Below are 21,534 nucleotides of genomic sequence, written 5' to 3'. Positions count from 1 at the left end.
GCAGGAGATCAAAGGACTTGGCTCCGCACCGGGAGAACTGGGTGGCCGACATTAATCACAAACCAGCTCCCCCAGGCCCTCACCTTATAGACGGCCACACAGGCTGAAGTGCAGCCCAGGTGAACTCCGATGGCCGCCATGAGGCGGCAGATACGGCGGCAGCAGTAACGAGGGGTCCCCCTGTGCCAACAGCTCCCGGCCTCCGAACAGCCCCATCAGGCACCGCGGAAATTTCACGTTCCCGCCCGCCCACTGCGTCCCGTCCATCCGCCCCGGCCTCCCGCGTCGCCGCCAATCAGCGTGAAGGTTTAGCCTTTTCTCTCGGACTGTCTGCGAATAGCTTCAGTGCGTCCCCCAATCCCCCGCCCTACCGGAAAGGCACAGCGTGGGCGATAGTGCGCATGCTCCAGTGAGGGAGGGACTGGAAGGGGCGCGGACTCTTTCTAGGCCCTTTCCTGGAAGCCAATGGAAATTGCCGATTGAGTTGCGTCACTTGTCCTAGCAACTCCGGGCAGATTTTTTTCCCAACGACTAGCCGGGCTCTTCTGCGTACTGTAACAGCCCGGGCCGACAGCAGCGTGGCTGTTGGTGGACGCAGGTGGCGAGGCGTTTGGAGCGGCTGGCTCAGCATGCGGTGCGCGGGCCCAGCCGCGATGGTGGCCTTTTATGCCGGGCTTTGGGTCTCTAACCTGGGGCCGGTGCTGGGCCAGGAGGCCGGGGCCGACTGTGAAGGTGAGCGGTGTGAGACCTGCTTGCATGGCGGTGGCACCGCGCTGCAGCGCAGCTGTTGTCGGCTTTGGCTTCTCCCGGCCTGGGCTATAAATAACATTTAACTCCGGAAATGTAGGCCCAGTTCCTGGTTTCCCATCGCCTTCTCCCAAGCCTAAGCAAAACTTCGATCCTGGCCCAGTGATACCTTGAGGCCGCGTTCTGGTTTTGAGGTTATTGAACTGCGGTCAAAGGTGGAGGGTTTGGATTTGGATTAGATCTTGTGCAGACCCCCTAGCTTCCGAAGACCCTGACGCTGCATTGATTCTGCTGCAGCTGACGGGCGCGACTGGCCTCTCCCTGCACAGATGTCTTTCAAATTTAAATGTCTGATTCCCAAAAGAAAAATAAAACGCTAAATTGTCTGTAATTGAGTTGAGGTGGCCTAAACCAGAGAACATAACTAACGTTTGTTTAGGGCTTTACAGAGAAAAGTTGCTTTACAAAGGAGTACATTAACTCCTTAAGAGGAATACCCAGCAATGATTCCTTTTCTGTTGGCAGAACCTCAGCTGTGCACTTGCAGTCTGAACACGTGAATCTAGGTTGCACCCCCCGCCCCCCATGCCTCTCCCTTGCAAAATCAGAGCGCTAATACCTACTTCAGAGGGTGGTTAACAAGATCAAAGATAATAGCTATGCTAGCTATGCTAGCCCCTTGCTTCGGGTCTACTGTAACACTTCCATTTTTCATTCACTGAAATAATTTATATAAGTGTATATCCTCCTCACTCGTTTATGACCTTGGAACTCTATCCCTACTTACCAGGAAATTATAGGGTCACAGTATACACTGAATACTGGATGACCGTAGTTTGTATAGTAACTTAAGTCTTAAGGGTTGGAGTCCAGTTTTATGTCGGCCCTGCAATGATTAAACTTCTCTTCAGAAATTTAAAATATCTACACGATGTTATTTTAAAACTTTGTATAGATACAGATAATTGTTCGGCTAGGTTATAATTTTGCTTAAAGATCTCTTATAACTGTGTCCTGTACATTTAAAGCAGAATTTGTGAGACATTAACAACTGATTTGATTACTTACCAATTTAATTTCTGGAGTGTCTACCTGAAAACATTTCAGATAAGCCAGAGCATCTGGACTTATTAAATGTGAAGCTTATGCCATCTTTCCTGGATTTATTAAAGCATATTGTGATTATTGTGTGTCTGACTAGACCTCATTTTCTACTGTCTTTGCCCCTCTTGCTCAGTCTGCTTCCACCAGTCTGGTGCCCTGACTGTTCTTGGACCCACCCAGATCACTCCTGCAGTAAAGCCTTTGCACTGCGCTGCCTGGAGAGTTCTACCCCAGGCAGTCCACTAATTTTCTCTCTCCCTTTCTTAACTAAGGTCTCTGCTCAAATAGTTTATCTAAGAGGTTTTCTTTGGCCATCCCATTTAGGATAATAGTATGACTTTGTCACCCTCTATCCTCATTACCATGTTTCTTTTTCTTCGCAGCCACAAGATACTTTTATTTATTCCCCCAGAATGTAATCCTTGAGGGTAAGGACTTTGTTTTCCAACAGCCTAGACCACCGTCTGGTACTTAATAATTGCTCAATGAATATTTGTTAAAAGCATGAATGAGAGGCTGTTATATTTAATGTTCTGTTCCTGTTAACAGCATTAAGAACAAGTAGGACTTCAAGCTCTAAAAGAGAACATGACTGTTCCTTTAGCTGAAAACACTGGATAAAATAAAAATGTAAAAATATTTTTTAAGTGTACCTTAGTAAGGCATACCCAGAGGCCAAAGCCAAGGTGGAAGTGGAAACTAAAAGAAGGAAAAGGAGCAGAAAGATGGCTTTTGCCATGAGGGCATTTGTTACCTAGACAATCTTAATTTAGGTTTTCATGGCTTTGGTAAAATAAAGAGAATGAAAACAAAGCTCAGGACCTTCCCAAGGTAGGAATGTAATAGTAGGTTCTCCCCCAATTCATTTGGAACCCCAAAGAGTTAGACCTTCATTTTAAAAGGTGACCTGGAAATAACCACAACTCTACCCCCATGATTAGAGACTAAAAGGACTTGTGGTTCTTGAACTTTGTACCAAAAGGGAAAACAAAAATGTGTCCAGATAACTCATAATCACAACACAGCCTGCAAATGCATGGAGGCCCAAATGCACACAACCTGAGTAGTCTGAAGCATCTCAAACTGAAATTTTACTTTAAAGGGGTGTTAAGCAGGCATCGGCAGATGTTGCTCTTACCTGTAGGAATCCACCTTTAGCCCAGTCTGCAAATAATTCTGAGAGTCAAAGTCTAAAAAATAAAGCTCACATTCAGAAAAGTGGAGACTAGTGGGAGACACAACGCAGAGACTAGTGGAAAGGCTTCAGGTACTGGAATTATCAGGCACAGAATAGAAAATACATTTATGATGTTTAAAGAAAGAAAGGAAGGGACTGAACATATGAATAAAGGGTAAAAGACTATTTAAAATGTCCACCCATATTTGGAAAAATACCAGATTAAACATCTACAAATAGAAATTGAAGGGATTAACAGCAGATGAAATATAGCTGATAAAAGAATTAGTAAGAAGATTGAAGAAATCGTCTCCAAATGAATCATTGGGAGAGAAAGAAGGAAAAAAAGAGAAAATCTCAAACACAGCCGGAGAAAAAAAGACCGATGACCCTCATAGGAATGGCAATGAGATTGTCAGATGATTCAACAGTGAAAGACCCAAAGCCACACAGCTAGTAATTAGTAAAGCCAGGATTTGGACCCAGCGGGTCTGGCTTCCGAGCCCCATGCACTGAATTACTACCTATACTCCTTTCTGGTGTGGTGTTGGGAACTAAATTATTTAAGGAAATTTTACAAATAAAATTGGAACAATGAAGTTGTATACAAATTATTTAGGAAGTTCTGGCGATTCTTAAAACTCTTAACTCCTCATAACATGTGTTATGTTTGTAGATAGTAATTCCCCCTTAGCCTTGCACCAAGACTAATCTGGTGTCTTTTTAATTTTTTCCCCTCCCAAATCAAGCAAATAATGTGGGATTGACTTCAGTTTTAGAAGGTGTGGATGGAACTGTTGAAAATAATGTTTCTAGCCCACTGGTAGTTTAATTATTCCACTAAACTGACTCTAAACATTTATCATTATCTTTCTGAAAAAATTGTAGCTCTTTTCCTGCAGGTGGCATTATGCTATTTTTAAAATACTGTTTTTTCCTTTTGGGCCCTGACTGATAATTGCTTAATTGATGTGTGATGACACTTTAAAATTCTAAATTCAATTTCATTAATACTACCAAATGGTTTTAATAATTAAAAATTTTTTTAATGTTTATTTATTTTTGAGAGAGAGAGAGAGACAGAGCATGAACGGGGGAGAAGCAGCCAGAGAGGGAAACACAGAATTTGAAGCAGGCTCCAGGCTCTGAGCTGTCAGCACAGAGCCTGATGCAGGGTTCGAACTCATGAACTGTGAGATCACGACCGGAGCTGAAGTGGGACGCTTAATCGACTGAGCCACACAGGTGTCCCGATATTACCAGATATTGTATTGAGCATGTTGGGGATTTTTGTGAGAGTCAAAGATATTGTGGTGAGTTTTTAACATAAATTCAGAAATATTTCAAACATACAGAAAACATTTTATATAACATATACTTAGTATCTAGATTGATTAAATGTTAATATTTCGCTACATTTGCTACCATTCTCTGTCTTTAAAAAAATAAAATACAATGGCTTTAGCTACCGTTTTCTTTCCATCCTTTCCAGGAGAAATGTCTGTTCTGAACTTAATGTGACTTTCTTTCCCATTTTTAAAGAGCTTTTACTATAAATGTATGTATCCACAAATAATCTATGTAATTTTTTATGATCTTACATGTATATGATTGTACATTGTACATACTTATCTGCAACTTTTTTCACTCAACATTATTTTGGGGCAGTTATGTACATTAATAACTATAGATGTGGTTCATTCTTTTTAACTTGTCTCTAGAATTCCACTTTTTGAGTGAAATACAGTTTGTGTAACTATTCTCTCTCTGAGGTTCTGTTAGGTTCTTCCCACTTTTACATAATTTTAAGCAACGGTGCTCTGAATATTCTTATACATGTCTCCCTGAGCACATATGTGATGATTTCTCTAGGTCACAGAACAAGAATTGCTGGGTGATAAGTTATATGCATTTCCAACTTAACTTTTCCCTACTGGACTGTGTTTTTCTTACAGATATGCAGGACCTCTTTTATTCACCCAAAAAATACATGCCTCACATCCAGTTAAGTGCTTCACTGAGGACAGAGCAATATGGCGTCAGTGGGAGAGGTGACAGAAGCTGAGGGGTGAGAAGCAGTAGAAAGTCGGGTCATCAGGGCCCGCGGGACAATCTAAAGACTGGATTAGACTCTGAGTGATATGGAAAACCATAGGAAGGTTTTGAGTGGATGCAGTAGCATAATTTGACTTATATTTTTAAAGAATCTGGTTAGAATGCTGGGAATTCAGTGGGTCAGATTATAGCAATCCTCCGGCCAAGAAATGCAGGAGAAAATATAAAAATATCATAAAGGAACCAAGAGCTGACAAGATAAAAAGACTTGCTAGGGCAAAATTAAAGGGGAAGAAGCAATCCTGAATGGTAAACGGAGTTTATGGTCATTTTGCCTGGATGACACTGGCCAAAGTAAAGCTAATCTTTGGTATGAGGAGGACAGAAGTCAAAGCCCAAGACTTGTTTTAAAGGGGGAGTCTACTGGGATGTTCTTCTCTGTTAATCTGGGGTTCCCAAAGCGTTACTCCCTCAGACAAACAATAAATCTAACCCATCCCTGCCCACAGAGACTGTAAGGAAAATTTCCTTGACACTGACCAGAAGAGAAGAAAGGAATAAATATATTTCTGAGAGATTATAATCACAAGATGTTCTCCGTTGGGTTTACAGCTAAAATTCACATGGATGGTTCAGTCGGTTAAGCGTCCGACTTCGGCTTAACTCGTGATCTCGTGGTTCGGGGTTTCGAGCCCCATGTCAGGCTCTGTGCTGATAGCTTGGAGCCTGGAGCCTGCTTCGGATTCTGTGTTTCCGTCTCCCTCTGCCCCTCCCCTGCTTGCGCTCTCTTTCTGTTTCAAAAATAAGTAAACATTAAAAAAATTCACATCAGGGGTCCAAAAAATTATCAAGCTATCCATTTAGTTTAAAGTATTCCCCAGCTAGTGGCTCCTAAGCCTGATAAATATGAACACAATCCCTTTATGGACATAAGGCATCTTCCTTTTTGGTCTCAAATAATCTCCACAAATACATTTCAAGTGACTCTAAGTGTCATGCAGGACAAAATAAGCAGCAAAGAAATAATCAAGTATGAAGGGGAGGTCAAGGACTCTGTTGTTCACAACAAACCTTTTATAACTCATTGACTTTCAACTAGGTGTGGGGAGTGTCAGGGAGAGGAAGAGAGGAGAGACTTGGAAACCACAAACACTCTTTAAGCGTTTTTGTTAAAGACAAGTGGGGGAATCGGGTGGTATTTGGTGGTGACGGGGGATGTGGTGTTGGGAGAGTTTTTTGTTGTTTCTAAGATGTGAGAAGTAACAGCATGTCGTGGGCCAATGGGAAAGGAGACCGGAGGGAGAGGCCAGAACGCAGGAGCAGGGAGTTGATAGGATCTCCTCGGCAAGTAGCAGGTTTGGCAAAGTTCATTCACAGAATTAAGATAGACCATGCAAGGACAGGTGTGGTAGGTGTGGTGGCAGAAGCAGGAGAGTTCCCTCCTGTTGCTTTTGTCCTCTCAGAGAAATAGGATGTAGGATCATGAGGTGGAGTGGAGGTATCAGACAAGGTTTGAGGAGAGAGAAGCTTTGCAATCATCCCTTGGGGTGTGGGATGTAGTGTGAGAATGGTCAATGGAGTAGGGTTGTTGAGTAGCTCTGATGGCTCACTGGAAGTTAGTGGTCATGAATTTAAAGCAAGACCAGTGGGCACCACTGTGTTATTTCCTCCAGCCACGTGCAGCCAGCATAGGTACAAACTGGGTGGAGAGATGGTTTGAACCAGGGTTGGGGTTTTGCTGGGTGCATACAGCAAGGGAGGGAGATGCAAGGGAGTTGAATTTGTGTGCAAAGGAGCAATTACACTGTTGAACATAGAACCTAAGCTGGGTAAGGAAGCGTGGTGACAAGGCGGAAAAATCAATGGATTGTATGTGTGGGTGGGTGTTGGGTGTTAGAGGACATGAGCTGGGAGGATAGGAGGTGATGGTCAGACAACGGGACGCTTCAGCTGAGATTATAGAGGTTATACTCATTGGTAATGACTGGACCTAAGAATACGACCATAGGGATTTTTCATGTCTTCTAGATAATAATCTTTAGTCAGTTATGGAAGTTGTAAATATCTTCCTCCAGCTGGTGGCCTGTCTTATCTTTTGTTTATGATTTTTTTGGCATTACAAAAGTGTTCACTTTTGCTGTCACCAAATGTGTGATCTGTGTTTTGGGACTTTTAAGAAATCTTTCTCCATGCTAATGTCATGAAGATGCTTCCCTGGTTTTTCTTCTAGAGGTTTTGTAGTGTTGCTCTTCCCATATAAATCTCTATTCATTCACCTGGGGTTCAGGTTCGTGTGTCATTTTAGGTAGAGATCTAAGTCTTATCTTTTTCCGCAGTAAGTTGTCTTAATATCATTTATTGACTAGTCCATTTTTTCCATCCATTGATTTTTAGCATCACTTCCATCCTATACCAACCTCCTCTAAAGGTGTCTATTTGTTTCTAGACTCTTTTTGTGCATCTGTTTCTATACTAATTCTCTTGGTCTGTTTCTGTGCCATTCCCACAGTGTTTTCAGTGCTGTAGCTCTAGAAATGAATCTTGATATCTGATAACGTCTACTCCACCAACTCCCCCCTTTTTTTCTTCTTCAAACACTTCTTGGCTTTGATTTGCTCTTGTTTCTTCGTATGTATTTTTGGACCAGGTTGTCAAATCTATAAAAGTCCTATTGGGGTTTTGATTGGAATAACGTGAAATGTACAGATTTATTTAAAAGTAATTATCCTCTAAGGGCGCCTGGGTGGCTCAGTTGGTGGAGCATCTGATTCTTGATTTCGGCTCAGGTCATGATCTTGTGGCTGTGAGATTGAGCCCTGCATTGGGCTCCTTGCTGAGCATGGAGCTTGGGATTCTCTCTCTCCCTCTCTCTCTGCCCCTTCCCTGCTGGTGTGCGTGTGCTCTCTCTCTCTCTCTCTCTCTCTCCAAATAAATAAACATTAAAAAAATGATTATCCTCCATAATATTGAATCTTTCCATCCATGAACAACAAGTCTTTATCTTCTCATTTCTGAGGTCTACTTTAAAGTTTTGATCAAGTTTTGTAATTTTTCCCCTAAAGCTTTGATACATTTCATTAAATTTATTCCTGGTTACACTAGAATTTTTATCATGATTGTAAATTATACCTTATTTTAAATTTGCAGTTTCCTCATCATGTCTTCTTATCACTCTGAAATTCAGCGATTTTGCATAATGTTCTCCTTATTAAGAATGTTTTTCTACAGAGACAATCATATAATTTGCAAATGATAAAATTTTTTTCCTTTCTAAATAAACATTTGTTCTGTGAGCTAAGACATCCAGTTCTATATTGAATACAAGTGTTGATAAAGGATCATTTTATTGCTAAGTAGGACACTTGCTGTAGAGTTTTTGTGGACATACTTTGTCAACTTAATGCAGTTTTTTTCTAGTCTGAGTTTGCTATGTGTCTGTATGTGTCATACTTTAATCATGAGCCAAAACTGGATTTAATCAAACACATACACATCTATTGAGATGATCATATAATAAATTGCATTACTATTCTAATTTTATTATTTTTTATTTTTTAAAGTTTATTTATTTAGTTGGGGGCGGGGGAGGGGCAGAAGAGAGGGAGAAAGAGAATCCCAAGCAGGCTGTGTCCTGACATGGGGCTCGAACTCACAAACTGTGAGATCATGACCTGAGCTGAGATCAAGAGTCGGATGCTTAACAGATTGAGCCACCCAGTTGTCCCTGACACATATCTTTATTAATCTAACTAAACTGCTTAAAGTGTTCTTTTTCAGGTTTGCAGTTTTAGTTACCTATGGAAAATGAAGTTTTAGATCTATTATACCCACCCACGTCTGTCTCCTGCACACCCATTCCCCCATTTTATATACATTTCTTAAATGTTTATTTATTTTGAGAGAGAGAGAGAGACAGAGAGAGAGAGAGAGAGAGAGAAAGAGAAATGGTGGGTGGAAGAGGCCAGAGGGAGAGAGAGAGAGAATCCCAAGGAGGCTCTGTGCTGTCAGTGAGGAGCTTGATTCAGGGCTCAATCCCACAAACCATGAGATCATGACCTGAGCTGAAATTAAGAGTTGGACACTTAACCGACTGAACCACCCAAGTGCCCCCATTTTACATACATTTATATCACCATTTTGGATAAAAATAAATCTCAGGGTTTATATTGTTGTGCCCATGTAAATATCATTCACAGGTGAGTTATCTAGTGCACCACGATTTCATCTTTCATGAACATCTTTCTCCCCTTGAATTGAAACTAGCCTCAATTTTTCTTTGAATAATTTTTATTTCAATCATTAATTTATCTTCACATTTTTTTTTCCTGATAGAACTGAAAATCATCTCTGAACATGTTAACTACATCAGGTATTCTATTGGTTTGGTTTTCTTTTAAAAACTTAAGTTGAATGCTTACTCATTAATTTTCCATTTTTTTTTTACTGAACGATACATACTTTATATTATGAATTTCCTTAGAAGTACTGACTTAACTATAGTCCTTAAGTTTTATATACAGCATTTTTATTGGAATTAAGTACTAAAAATTGGACATTCCTATCACTACTTTTTCTCTGACCCATGGGTTAGTTAGAAGTGTGTATTTAAAAAATTTCCAGGCATACAAGAGGATGGACACTGAGTTGTATCATGTTATTTTTGTTACTGATTTCTAATTATATTCAGGGAAAGTGGCCTGCTTGGTACAGAGTTTTTGGTACTTGTTGAGACCTGCTTTTTGGCTTACTGCCTGGCAAATTAATGTGAATATTGCATATTTTCTTAATAAGAATTTCTCTAATTTGGGGGAGTAGAGTTCTATATGTTATAAGGTCAAATTTGTGAATAGTGCTCAAATGTTTAATGTCTTATTAACTTTTGGTCGATTTGATCAAATAATTGCTGAGACAGTGTTCAACCATCTATTTTTATTGTGAATTTGTCAATTTCTTCTTATAATTCTATAAGGATTTTCTATATTATTAGGCTATGTTATTGGCTGTCCATTAGTTCAGAACTTTTTTTTTTTTGGTATTTCTGGTAAGTGCTTCATTTTCTGATTAGTAGTGACTGTTGTTATTCTCAAAAAGTGCTTTACAGAGCTAAAGTAGATTTTGGTTAGCCTTTTTCAGGCATATCTTTTTATTTTTAAAGTTTCTTCAATTTTGTTGTTTTTTTTTTTTTCAAACTCTTTGCTGTAGCCTCATACTTTTTACGTGACTCTTATATTCAGCATATAATTGAATTTTTAATAGTTTTACTCTGAAAAATCCTGTTCTATAAAGGAGAGTTTAATACATTCATACTTATTGTAATCAGTGATATATTTGGATGTATTTCTCCTACTTAATTTTGTGAGTGTTTAAAAACTTATTGTGCTTCTTTCTCTCTTCCTTCCTTCCTTCCTTCCTTCCTTCCTTCCTTCCTTCCTTTCTTTCTTCTTTCTCTTTCCTGCCTTCTAGTGGACTGATAAATGTTTTAACAATCCTTTCCCATGCCCTGCACCAATACTGATCTGAAAGTAATCTTTATATTACTTATACTTTTAGTTATTACCCTTACATTGTTAACATGATTAGTTGGCTAAAAATTATTCTGAGTTAACAAGAATGTTTCTCTACCCTCTTCCTGGGTGGTAAAGGATCTTAGGAAGTTTCGCATGAATTCTCCTTTATTTTCCATCTTATGTGTTGGGATTGTCCTGCATTTGGATTTTACCCTATGTTTATACCCCTACATGTTCATTATTATTGTTTACATAGTTAATCTTGATTTAGATTTTTCTCCCACTTGCCATTCTCTTTTCTCACATTACTTCTTGTGATGTGTTTCTCCTTTCTGGATTTTGCCTCCTTCTTCCTGCATTTTATCTTTTAGCGGGGCTCTTAAAGTGCTTTGTATATAGGATGCTCAATAAATATTTATTAAATAAACTAACTTAATCAAATGCAATAGTTTAAACTACACTAGGTGTCTAGTTTGTATATTAGGGTGATCGGTAGATCTTGCCTCATTTACCAGGCTGCTAGATAATCAGACACTTGATTATTAGGGATGGGGGACAGAGCACATTACCTGGTTTTTGTTAATACCATGAATCAAGAGTGGGATAGAGAGCACCCAGGGCCTTAGCGCTCTCCTCTCTTCCTTAGTATGTTTCTCTAGAATTCTCTTTTTTTTTTTTTAATTTTCTTTTTTAACATTTATTTATTTTTGAGACAGAGAGAGGTAGAGAATGAGCAGGGGAGGGGGAGAGAGAGAGAGATACAGAATCTGAAGCAGGCTCCAGGCTCTGAGCTGTTTGTTAGCACAGAGCCCGACGGGGAGCTTGAACTCACAAACTGCAAAGCCATGACCTGAATTGAAGTTGGACGCTCAACCGGCTGAGCCACCCAGGTGCCCCTCTCTAGAATTCTTTCTAAATCTAGTGCCACTGTTTTCCAGCATAAGCTTCTGGCCTCCATTTTCTTCTTTCCTACTTGGACCAGACACTTGCCCCACCTGAGAAAGCCACATGGAAAGCAGCTTCCTCCTAGGGCAGAGGTACCTACTGGCTAAGTGTGTAGGGCCCAGGTCAGATGAACAGGGATTTCATTCCCTCTCTAGCACTTATTAGGCAAGTTAACTGACCACTCTTTGACTCAGCTATCTCATCTGTAAAATAAGGATAGTAATGCAATTATATCCACACTTTGTTGTGAGACTTGAATGGGTTAATAACATACATTCGAACAGCGCTAACACCTGTTAAGTACAACGTTAAGTACGGTTGTTGTTGTTGCTTGTGCCACTTCTCAGCTCCCTCCACCCCTTCGCTGGCTCTGGATGCTGGGATTGAATATGATTGTTCAGTTTGGAGTCTCATGTAGGTCCATGATGATAGAACATACAGACATATGCAGACGCCCAAGGGGTTTCATATGAGATATGTATTCAGGTTTTCCTCTGTGCTTTAAACAAAGCTGTCCCAAGCATCATATCCTACATAAAGCTATATTTTCTTTTAGGGTTAAATTTTGAGGGAAAATTCTCATTTTAGGCTCAACTTGATTCCAAAGATTGATTCATTTATTGATTGATTCAGTAAGTATTATTCAAGGCCCAATACTAAGTTAATAGCTATAGGCCCCAAACCATTCTTTTTTTTTTTTTTAATGGTTATTTATTTATTTTGAGAGAAAGAGAGAGAGCACACAAACAGGGGAGGGGCAGAGAGAGGAAGAGAGAGAATCCCAAGCAGGCTCTGTGCTGAGAGTGGTGCTTGATTCCATGAACTATGAGATCATGACCTGAGGCAAAATCCAGACACTTAACTGACTGAGCCACCAAGGTGCCCCTGGCCCCAAACCATTCTTACTTATAATTTGAATCCATTGTCATAATGTGTTGAATCATATTTAACTTTTTTATTTGATGAGTGGGACACCCACATAGGTGTGCTAATATTTATATTAAACATAAATACATAATTTCTTTGATTCTTCTAGTATGTAAAGAATTCCTGAACCGATTCTATAACTCCCTAATAGCCAGAGGAGTCAACTTTTCCCTGGACACCATAGAAAAGGAATTGGTCAGCTTTTGCTTGGATGTCAAAGGAAAAGAAAACCGCCTGGTATGGTACATTTTCACCTTTCATTTTTCCCTTATGCTTGAAGAAAAGTGTTAATGGCTTCATTTCTCATCTTAGTCTTAATGTCTCCTGCTTAGATGCTTGCCTCAAGGATGTTCACTGTAGATAGCAAGCAGAAATTGATCTTCCAGTGAAGTGTACTCATGTATTTTCATCTAGAACATATCTGGTTTCATTTTGCTTTCTGAATAAACCATAGGCAACCAGTTCCACGTTTTAAGTAAATTCACACAAATTCCTAATGACAAATTTCTGTCCTGGGTTGAGTGGGTAGACTTTCTCTTTCTTATCAAGACTATTACAGGGGTGCCTGGGTGGCTCAGTCGGTTGGGCGTCCGACTTCGGCTCAGGTCATGGTCTCACAGTTTGTGGGTTCGAGCCCCGTGTCAGGCTCTGTGCTGCCAGCTTGGAGCCTGGAGCCTGCTTCGGATTCTGTGTCCCCCTCCCTCTCTGTTCCTCCCCTGCTCACGCTCTGTCTTTCTCCCTCCTTCAAAAATAAATAAAAAAATTTTTAAAAATTGAAAAAAAAAGACTATTAGTGAAACCTATCAAAACATTTTTATAACATCATTCATAACTAATTCTTTATATTATTTTATAATGGTGTTTTCTGAGTATACAAAGATGACTTATTTCAACATAGTGTTTCACTTCACTACAGATAATTGTAGGCCAATCCATTTCGCCTAGAATTTTCGTGTTCAATTTGTCAGTTAAATCTGCATTATTGACTGTTCACCACTAACACATTGTAAACCTCTCAGCATTTATTTGTACCATTAAGTTTCATATTTTTAAATGAAAGTGCTTAAGTTGGGCAGCTGGGAAGGCAGCGTAGCATGATGGGGAAGGGTATGGACTCTAGAGCCAAAATGGTAGATTTTTCCATTCTGTCTCTTCTGCTTGCCAGCTGGGTGACCTTCAGTTGGCTTGGGTGTAAAATGGAGATAATTATAGTACTTACTTCACAGGATCGTTGTGAGAATTCACTAAGTTAAGACCTTTAAAGCCCCGAGAGCAGTGAGAGCAGCAGCACCTGACACAGAGAAAACACTTAGCAAGTGTCAGCCCTTATTAGTCTTTGAGCATCGTGTGAATCGCAGGGCACTTCTAATTAACATGATCACGGGGATGGAATCATTTGTTTTCTGGTGTCTTAGTCAGCAGGGGTTAAAATTTAATAGCTGGGCCATGAAAACTAGGTTAACCTCTCTCTCACTTCTCTGAACTATATTAACTTTTTTCCATCACCCAGCGACACTAAATTATCTTTGTTCTCCGTCAGTGCTATTATCTGGGAGCGACGAAGGATGCAGCCACAAAGATCCTAAGTGAGGTCGCTCGCCCAATGAGCGTGCATATGCCTGCAACAAAGATTTGTGAGAAGCTTAAGAAGATGGACAGCCAGATCTGTGAGCTGAAATATGGTATAATGGAGTCAAATGTATTTTTCCACTATGTCCAGAGCATTGCCAATTCTCTACACCGAGGGCCCTGTTTCTAAAACGTGAATGTGGGAAGAGAAGGCATTCTCCACTGGCCAGTAGGTCGCTGGGCTGCTGAATGGTGCCAAGCGACATCCGAGCTCCTTTGGGGGAACAGAAAGGAGTAAAACGCAATCAGCACTAGGTAGAACCGCCAACCCAGATAGCAACGTTTAATCTCTTACATCACCAAGGCAAGGCCAACTATGTCTGTCAAGGAAAAATTCAAAATGTAAAGGGAGCAGCTACTTATGGTGATTTAGCTCTTGGTAACCTATTAAGGCAAAACGTTGCATCGATTCCAAGGTGATGTCAGGACTTTTCGGTTTTAAATATGACTGTGACTTGTTCCCCTAGATTTGTCTGCCATTCTGCCGGGTTTACATTTTAGGAAATAGGTTATTCACATCAAGTCAGGTTTTGCTTGATGAAGTAACCTTATCGAGGGTGCCTAAAATAAACAGTGAAGAACAGAAGAAGATGTCCTATTTAAAACAGTATCCTTGGCCTTATGAATTCCACAGATATAGATCTATTCTTACACAGTACTGAGGATTTGTATCTGGGCCAGCCTTTTGGGTAGACTGAATAGGTGTGATAAAAGCCATCCCTCCCTTAGTCTATCCTTAACACCTGAGATTCTACCAGGCGAGACTCATTTCTTTTGCTTAAGTCATTTTTTTTATGTTGCATATCCACTGTAGTATTGTAAACTACCTAAGTAATTAGCATTCAACTCTGAATTACCTTAGTCTTATTTTCCAAGATAGCTGTGTAATATGCCTATGCACCATAGCAACATAGCTGGCTTTAACTAGGTTTAAGGTCGGAAGATACCAAAGGCAACCTATTTCTCAATTTTTTTGCCAAGGACAGTCTCTCATCTCCAAGGTAGTGATTATGGGGAAGGCATCTATTTTTATTGGCTTCCAAGTAATGAAGTAGAGGCAGGAATCATTGAGTCCATATAAACAATATTCACAGAAGGGACAAACTATGCTGATTTTTTCATTTGCCAGATGTATTTTGAACAATGTCTGCTATATTCAAGGGATCCTACTTGGCTCCTTGAATAATAGAAAAATCAATCAGATATTATTGAGAAGAAACACATACTAATGTTTTGGCAGTGATGGCCACTAGAGGCCCTTGGGGAGCCATAAACTAGCTTTAATTTTGGTATCAACATTTTCCTTACTGTTTTAGGGTTACAGAGTTTTTCCTGTTTTAAAATTAATGTCAGAAGCCAAGTTCTCTAGAAAAACTCAAAGATACTACTGACACTAGCAAGAAAGTTTTTTCTCCCCCTCAGTCATTTATTTATTTATTTTTTCAATCATTTATTTTGACTGGACTACTAGTTCTAAATTCTCTTTCCCAGCTTATTGTTGTCAGGAAAGTTGAGATTGAACAGGGTCTTTGAATTGTGGGATATTAATAATTTGACCTATCAAAGCTTCTATGTTTAAAGGTATTTTGTTAAGTCAGCCATGAAATTAACAAACAAGGTAAGTGTAGAGTGGATTATGTTTTCAATTAGAAAGGTGTCATTTGGTTTTTAACCCGAAAGAAGGTTTTTGCTAGTTCTCTCTCTCTCTTTTTTTTTTTTTTTAAGAATGGGGATCACTATAAAAATATAAGCGTTCTCGGGAGCACAGAGTGTAGCTGACCCTCCAATTAAAAAAAAGTTTGAAAATGTCAGCTTTTATTATTTTATTTTTATTTATTTTTTCCACATTTATTGAGACTTAATTGACATAAACATTGTGTAAGTTTAAGGCATATACCATGTTGATTTGAAACACTTATATATTGCAGTATCACCACTGTGTTAGCTAACACCTCCATCATGCCTTACGATAACCATACCTTTTTTGTAATGAGAACATTGAAGATGCACTCTCTTAGTAACTTTCAAGTGTATAATACAATGTTATTAACATAATTACCACGATGTACATTTTAGATCCCCAGAGTCTGTACCCTTTGGCCAGCCTCTTCGGCCAATTTCTCCACCCCCCAGCCCCTGGTAACCACCATTCTACTCTCTGTTTCTGTTAGTCTGGCTTTTTGACATTCTGTGTATAAGTGATACCACAGAGTATTTGTCTTTCTCTGTCTTATTTCACCTAGCATAATGTCCTCAAAGTCCATTCATATTGTTGCAAGTAGCAGCATTTCTTTTCTCGTGGCTGAATAACACTTCATTGTATGTATATACGTTTGTATCAAACACAGACACAGAGCACATCTTCTTTATCCATTCATCTATTGACACTTAGGTTGTTTCCATATCTTCGTTACTCTGAAAAATGCTGCAACGAACATGAGAGTGCAGATCTGTCTTTCATATCCTGTTTTCATTTCCTTTTGATATATACCTAGAAGTGGGATTGCTGAGTCACTTGGTAGTTCTACTTTTAATTTTTAAAGGAACCACCGTACCATTTTCCATAGTGACTGTACTAACTTACACTATCACCAACGGTGATTTTTTCCAAATCATTTCCAATACTTGCTGTCTCTTAGGTTTTTGATGACAGCCATTTTAACAGGTGTGAGGTGAAATCCCATTGTAGTGTTGTTCTGCATGTCCCTTATGATTAGTGACGTTGAGCACCTTATCATGTACCTGTTGGCCATTTGTATGTCTTCTTTGGGAAAACTGTCCATGTCTATTCAGTTCCTCTGCCAATTTTTTTGATCAGATTGTTTAAATTTTTTTTGCTGTAGAGTTGTATGAGTTCTTTATATATTTTGGATAGTCACCCCTTATCACATATATGATTTTCAAATATTTTCTCTCATTCCGTAACTTGCTATTTATTTTGTTGATGGCTTCTTGGCTGTGCAGAAACTTTTTAGTTTGATATGGTCCCACTTACTGATTTTTGCTTTTGTTGTTGTGCTTTGGTGTCATATCCAAAAAATCGCTGCCAAGACCAATATCAAGGAGACTTTCCCTAGGTTTTCTTCCAGGATTTTTATAGTTTCAGATCTGATGTTTAATTCTTCAATCCATTTCAAGTTAATATTCATGAGTGGTGAAAGCCAAGGGTCCAGTTTCATTTTTCTTCATGTGGTTATCCAGTTTTCCAAACACCATTTATCGAAGAGACTATTCTTTCCCCATTGCATATTCTTGGCCCCTTTGTCAAATCTTAGTTGACCGTATATGCAAGGGCTTATTTCTGGGCTTTTGATACTGATGGGATTTTGGAGTGATGGTGGGGATCAGGAGCCAATGGCCCAGAAAGAATTCTTGAGACATCTTTGGTGCAAAAAGGTGATTTTATTAAAGCATGGGGACAGGACCTGTGGGCAGATAGAGCTGCTTTGGGGTTGTGAAGAGTGACTGGTTATATACTATGAAGATGGGGGAGGTAAAGTCAAAAGGGAGGCCTCCAGAAAGACGTTGATATGCTAAAGAGGACTCCTAAGATACCTGAGGCTTTGCTATTGTCAAGCTAAGGTTATTTTCCCTCTAGTAAGGCATTAACATTAAGACAGCAGGGAGTTCCTGGAGAAATGTTCTACTCTGTATTTGCTTCAAGTATTTGTCAATGGGCTGCAGGTTATAAAGAAATTTAATGTCATTTATATTTTCTTCTTCTTTGTTCCCCATATCACTGCGGAGGGGAGGGTGATGTTAATGCTCCAGGAAACGGAGTCAGTCTATGGGTTTCTGGAGGCTAAGCTATTGATAAGATTACCTTTTTCTTCTAATTTACTAAGACATCTATAAACTGATGGAGACTCCTGTCCTGTGTCGCATGACTGTGAACTCTATCAGTTAACCACTTTTTTTTTTTTTTTTTTTTTTTTTTGCCTTTGTTCTTGGGCAGCCAGGAGTGCCTGAGGAATATCACGCATATCCCACCTGGGGGGAGGGGGTATTGTTAGGTAGTGCCCAGCCCTCAGCTTGCCTTATGCTCTCTCATCAATACTACTCCACTGGTATGTGTATGTGTCTGCTTTTATGCCGGTACCACCCTGCTTTATTATAGCTTTGTAGTATGGTTTGGAATCAGGAAGTGTGATGCTTCCAGCTTTGTTCTTTCTGAGGATTGCTTTGGCTAATCTAGGTCTTTAGTGTCTCCGTACAAATTGAGTTTCTTTCTTTCTTTCTTTCTTTCTTTCTTTCTTTCTTTCTTTCTTTTTCTTTCTTTCTTTTGTGAAAAATGCCAGTGGAATTTTGACAGGGATTGCATTAAATCTGTAGATGGCTTGGGGTAGGATGGGCATTGTAACAATATTAATCTTCTGATCCATGAACATGGGATGTCTTTCCATTTGTGTCCTCTTTAATTTGTTTCATCAAAGTACTGTAGTTTTCAGTGTATAGATCTTTCACCTCCTTGGTTAAATTAATTCCTAAGTATAAAGTCCCACTTTTACACTTGAGCACACTTACTGGAAATTTTTGATAAATCACTTGACCACTATGTTAGGTTGTTAAAAGGCTTTTAAATGCTGTGTTTATTATGCAGGGAAAAAGGAAAGGGCTACTCAAGAGAAGTCAAGCTGTAAAACTCCTGTGCTGCTACCAATTGTTTAATAAGCAAGCTTAAATGTTGTATCCATGTTCAAGCACATGCCTGTCATGGGGCAGGGGGAAGGGGATTTGCCGCTGGAAGGAAAGAATTTCCTCTTTCTGATGGGGAAATTATGAGTATGTCATAGATGAGCTTATTTTTTTTTCTTTTTCTTTTTGAGTTTGGCAATAGAGAAGTAGTTGAGTTCTTGACATTCTCTGCAGATAGTCTGTAAATGAAAACAGTAGTCTTTCTCCAGGAGTTAGTTGTTAACAAGAGTCGATAGCAAGAAGGTAAGGAACCAGATTGGCCGGCACTAAGGCACTAGCATGGCAGAAGTGGGTATATCCCAAAGGACTGGAAAGGAATGCTGTGATGATTTTGTAATCCCAGTAGGGGCAGAGGACCAGGTGAGTTCAAGCAGAGAACCGAAACAATTAAAGATCAATGAGAATGTTCTTAATTTTATTCACGCGTTTTGGTTTCTTTGCATTCGTATTTAAAAACTCTTGACAGTGCTTTGTAATAGGTGTGCCCGTCTGTTTTAATGCAGACATATCTTCGTACAGAAAGTGAACCGTCACTTTCTAGTTAATTACGACGGAGGGCTTTCGATCGGCCACACTCAAGGCCACCCCAAGGCATTGCAGTTTATCAATCCCCTTCTTTTTTCCTGGGGAAGAACAGTTAGGAGGCAGCACAGTGGTTTTAGTAATTACGATCTTGAGAAGCCATGGAGTGGTTGCAAATACTGCAAATCTACCCACGCCCCTGTCTTGGAGCAAGTTATAATTTCCTGGAGAGCAAGTTTAATAGAACGCAAATGATGCCACTAGCTTTGTAGATAACATATTTTCCTTAGGTAGAACTTGGTTTCCATAGAAATCGGAAGTGTTTCCCACTTTGGAACAAAGGGTAGTCGGCACCAAGATAAGTAACACCACTGGCCTTTCTAGGTGTTTCACAGTTGTTTTGGTTTTTTAAAAACTGTGCTTCCCCCCACCCCCACCCCCCATCCCTTTCTGTCGTTTAGAAAAGCAGCTGGACCTGGCATCAGTGGACCTCTCAAAGATGAGAGTAGCAGAGCTGAAACAGATACTGCGCAGCTGGGGCGAGGAGTGCAGAGCCTGTGCGGAAAAAACCGACTATGTGGATCTGATCACAGAACTGGCCCCCAAGTATGCAGCGGCGCCCCCCAAATCAGAGCTCTGACCCTCGGGCGCCGCCGATGTGCCCTTGATGGGAGACACAGTGACTCTCCAGGATACGGACATGTGGGTTAGGAGTAACCGGGAGCTGCGCTGTATGTGGTCTCATACTTTTCGTTTTGCTAATACAATCAATCAAGACTTGCTTACGGGGGTTGTAATTAAAATGTAATATCAGTGGCATCTTACATTTGCAGTGTGCGAAAACCTGAAAGTGCCTTTCTCATAATGTTTGGGAGGATTGTATGTATGTCATCGTCCGTTTCCTTAAAATTGGGAAACGCGAACGACTGAAAAATGGATGAAGTGGAGTCCAAGAAGGAAGACAGTGCCCAGACGTCCCCCCTCTGTGCACTAATTTTTAATTAAATATATTGGTTTAGGGTAAAAGAACAATGTTTGGTTTACCTAACTCCCACCTTCAACCCTAAGCAGTAACACGGCATAATCAAAAGGTTTTAAAGAGTAAACTGTGTATTTTCAACTGCACATCAGTCTACATTCTGGCTCTGTTTGGTATCAGATGTGGGAGGGCAGGAGGCACTACTTGAAATGAGGGTTTCCCAAAAGAATACCTATTTAAACCTACCGAAAGAAAATAGATGGAGAATCCAAGCAAGTATAGCCAACGTTTCAGCAAACCGTATCAACGCTCAGGCTGTTGATTGAACCAAGCTCAAGGTGTTTTCTACTCCTTTCTACCACGTGTTAGACAAGCTTTTGCCAGAGGGCTAAAGCCTGGGAAAAGGGCCTGCAGGCAACATAGAGCTCTATGGTTCTTTATCAGCTGTCAATTGTAAAATCGTTCTTGGCTCTATTTTCTGGCCACTAAGAGCAAGAACCCCAGCGTACAGAGGCTGACCCCTGCGTGGAAGGTGGAGGCAGGAAAGGCCTGCACAGCAGCTCAAGGGAACTTTCTGGGGTGACGGGAATGTCGTATATCTTGACTGGGGTGGTGGTGACATGGATGAATATGACTGTGAAACTCATCCAGTAGTATAATTAAGATCTGGACATTTTATTGTATATAAATTTTATCTAAAATACTGCTTTAAAAAAGTATTTGAAAATTCCCTGGACTTACTGATTCAAAACGTCTCGCTCATTTAAAGAATTGGGCTTACAGGGGTGCCTGGGTGGCTCAAGTCGGTTGGGCCTTGGACTTCAGCTCAGGTCATGATCTCATGGTCCATGAGTTTGAGTCCCGCATCGGGTTCTGTGCTGACAGCTTGGAGCCTGGAGCCTGCTTCGGGTTCTGTGTCTCCCTCTCTCTCTGCCTCTCCCCATCTCATGCTCTCTCTCTCAAAAATAAATAAAACTGGAAAAAAATTTTAAAAAATAAATAAAGAATTGCACTTACTGGGAGTCATTTTGGTGAGTGGAGGAGAAATTTTCCAGACTGAATGTATATGTTGAAAGTATAATTTTCAGGTTCAAGTGCTGCACAGCTAAACAAATTTTCAGTTGGGCAGCTAGGACATAACCGAACTTGTCAGAGAAATGGTGGTTAGTAACTTAAAGTTGAGAATAAAAAAACTTTAGTGTAATAAATGGCCAAAAGAGTTGCTGTTTCTGAATTTCGGCAGCTTG

At 40.1% G+C, this 21,534-nt stretch overlaps 2 protein-coding genes across 2 annotated transcripts in view; one reads left to right on the top strand and one right to left on the bottom strand.

Annotated features, from left to right (window-relative positions):
* Positions 1-227, bottom strand: part of HSPA14 (heat shock protein family A (Hsp70) member 14) — a 43,692-nt gene extending 43,465 nt beyond the window's left edge. Inside the window, exon 1 of the mRNA XM_047066489.1 lies at positions 84-227. Coding sequence (XP_046922445.1) covers positions 84-140 — 57 coding nt within the window. The 5' untranslated portion in view covers positions 141-227. The remainder of the gene's footprint in view (positions 1-83) is intronic.
* Positions 228-629: 402 nt separating this feature from the next.
* Positions 630-20,952, top strand: CDNF (cerebral dopamine neurotrophic factor). The gene is made up of 4 exons (XM_047066996.1): positions 630-732; positions 12,572-12,699; positions 14,003-14,144; positions 19,770-20,952. The coding sequence occupies exons 1-4, from the start codon at positions 630-632 to the stop codon at positions 19,946-19,948; spliced, it is 552 nt and encodes a 183-aa protein (XP_046922952.1). The 3' UTR covers positions 19,949-20,952.
* Positions 20,953-21,534: the final 582 nt, after the last annotated feature.

Source organism: Lynx rufus, unplaced genomic scaffold (assembly GCF_022079265.1).
Source record: "Lynx rufus isolate CCGP_SWC_20201006 ecotype Redwood Valley unplaced genomic scaffold, mLynRuf1.p SCAF_7, whole genome shotgun sequence".
NCBI lineage: Eukaryota > Metazoa > Chordata > Mammalia > Carnivora > Felidae > Lynx > Lynx rufus.
Note: the sequence above shows the minus strand (reverse complement) of the source record. Positions and strands in the feature narration are given on the sequence as shown.

Coding starts and splice junctions, on each gene's coding strand:
- CDNF (XM_047066996.1), top strand. CDS start 630: ATGCGGTGCGCGGGCCCAGCCGCGATGGTGGCCTTTTATGCCGGGCTT. Junction 12,700..14,002: donor AAGGAAAAGAAAACCGCCTG/GTATGGTACATT, acceptor GTTCTCCGTCAG/TGCTATTATCTGGGAGCGAC. Junction 14,145..19,769: donor GATCTGTGAGCTGAAATATG/GTATAATGGAGT, acceptor TCTGTCGTTTAG/AAAAGCAGCTGGACCTGGCA.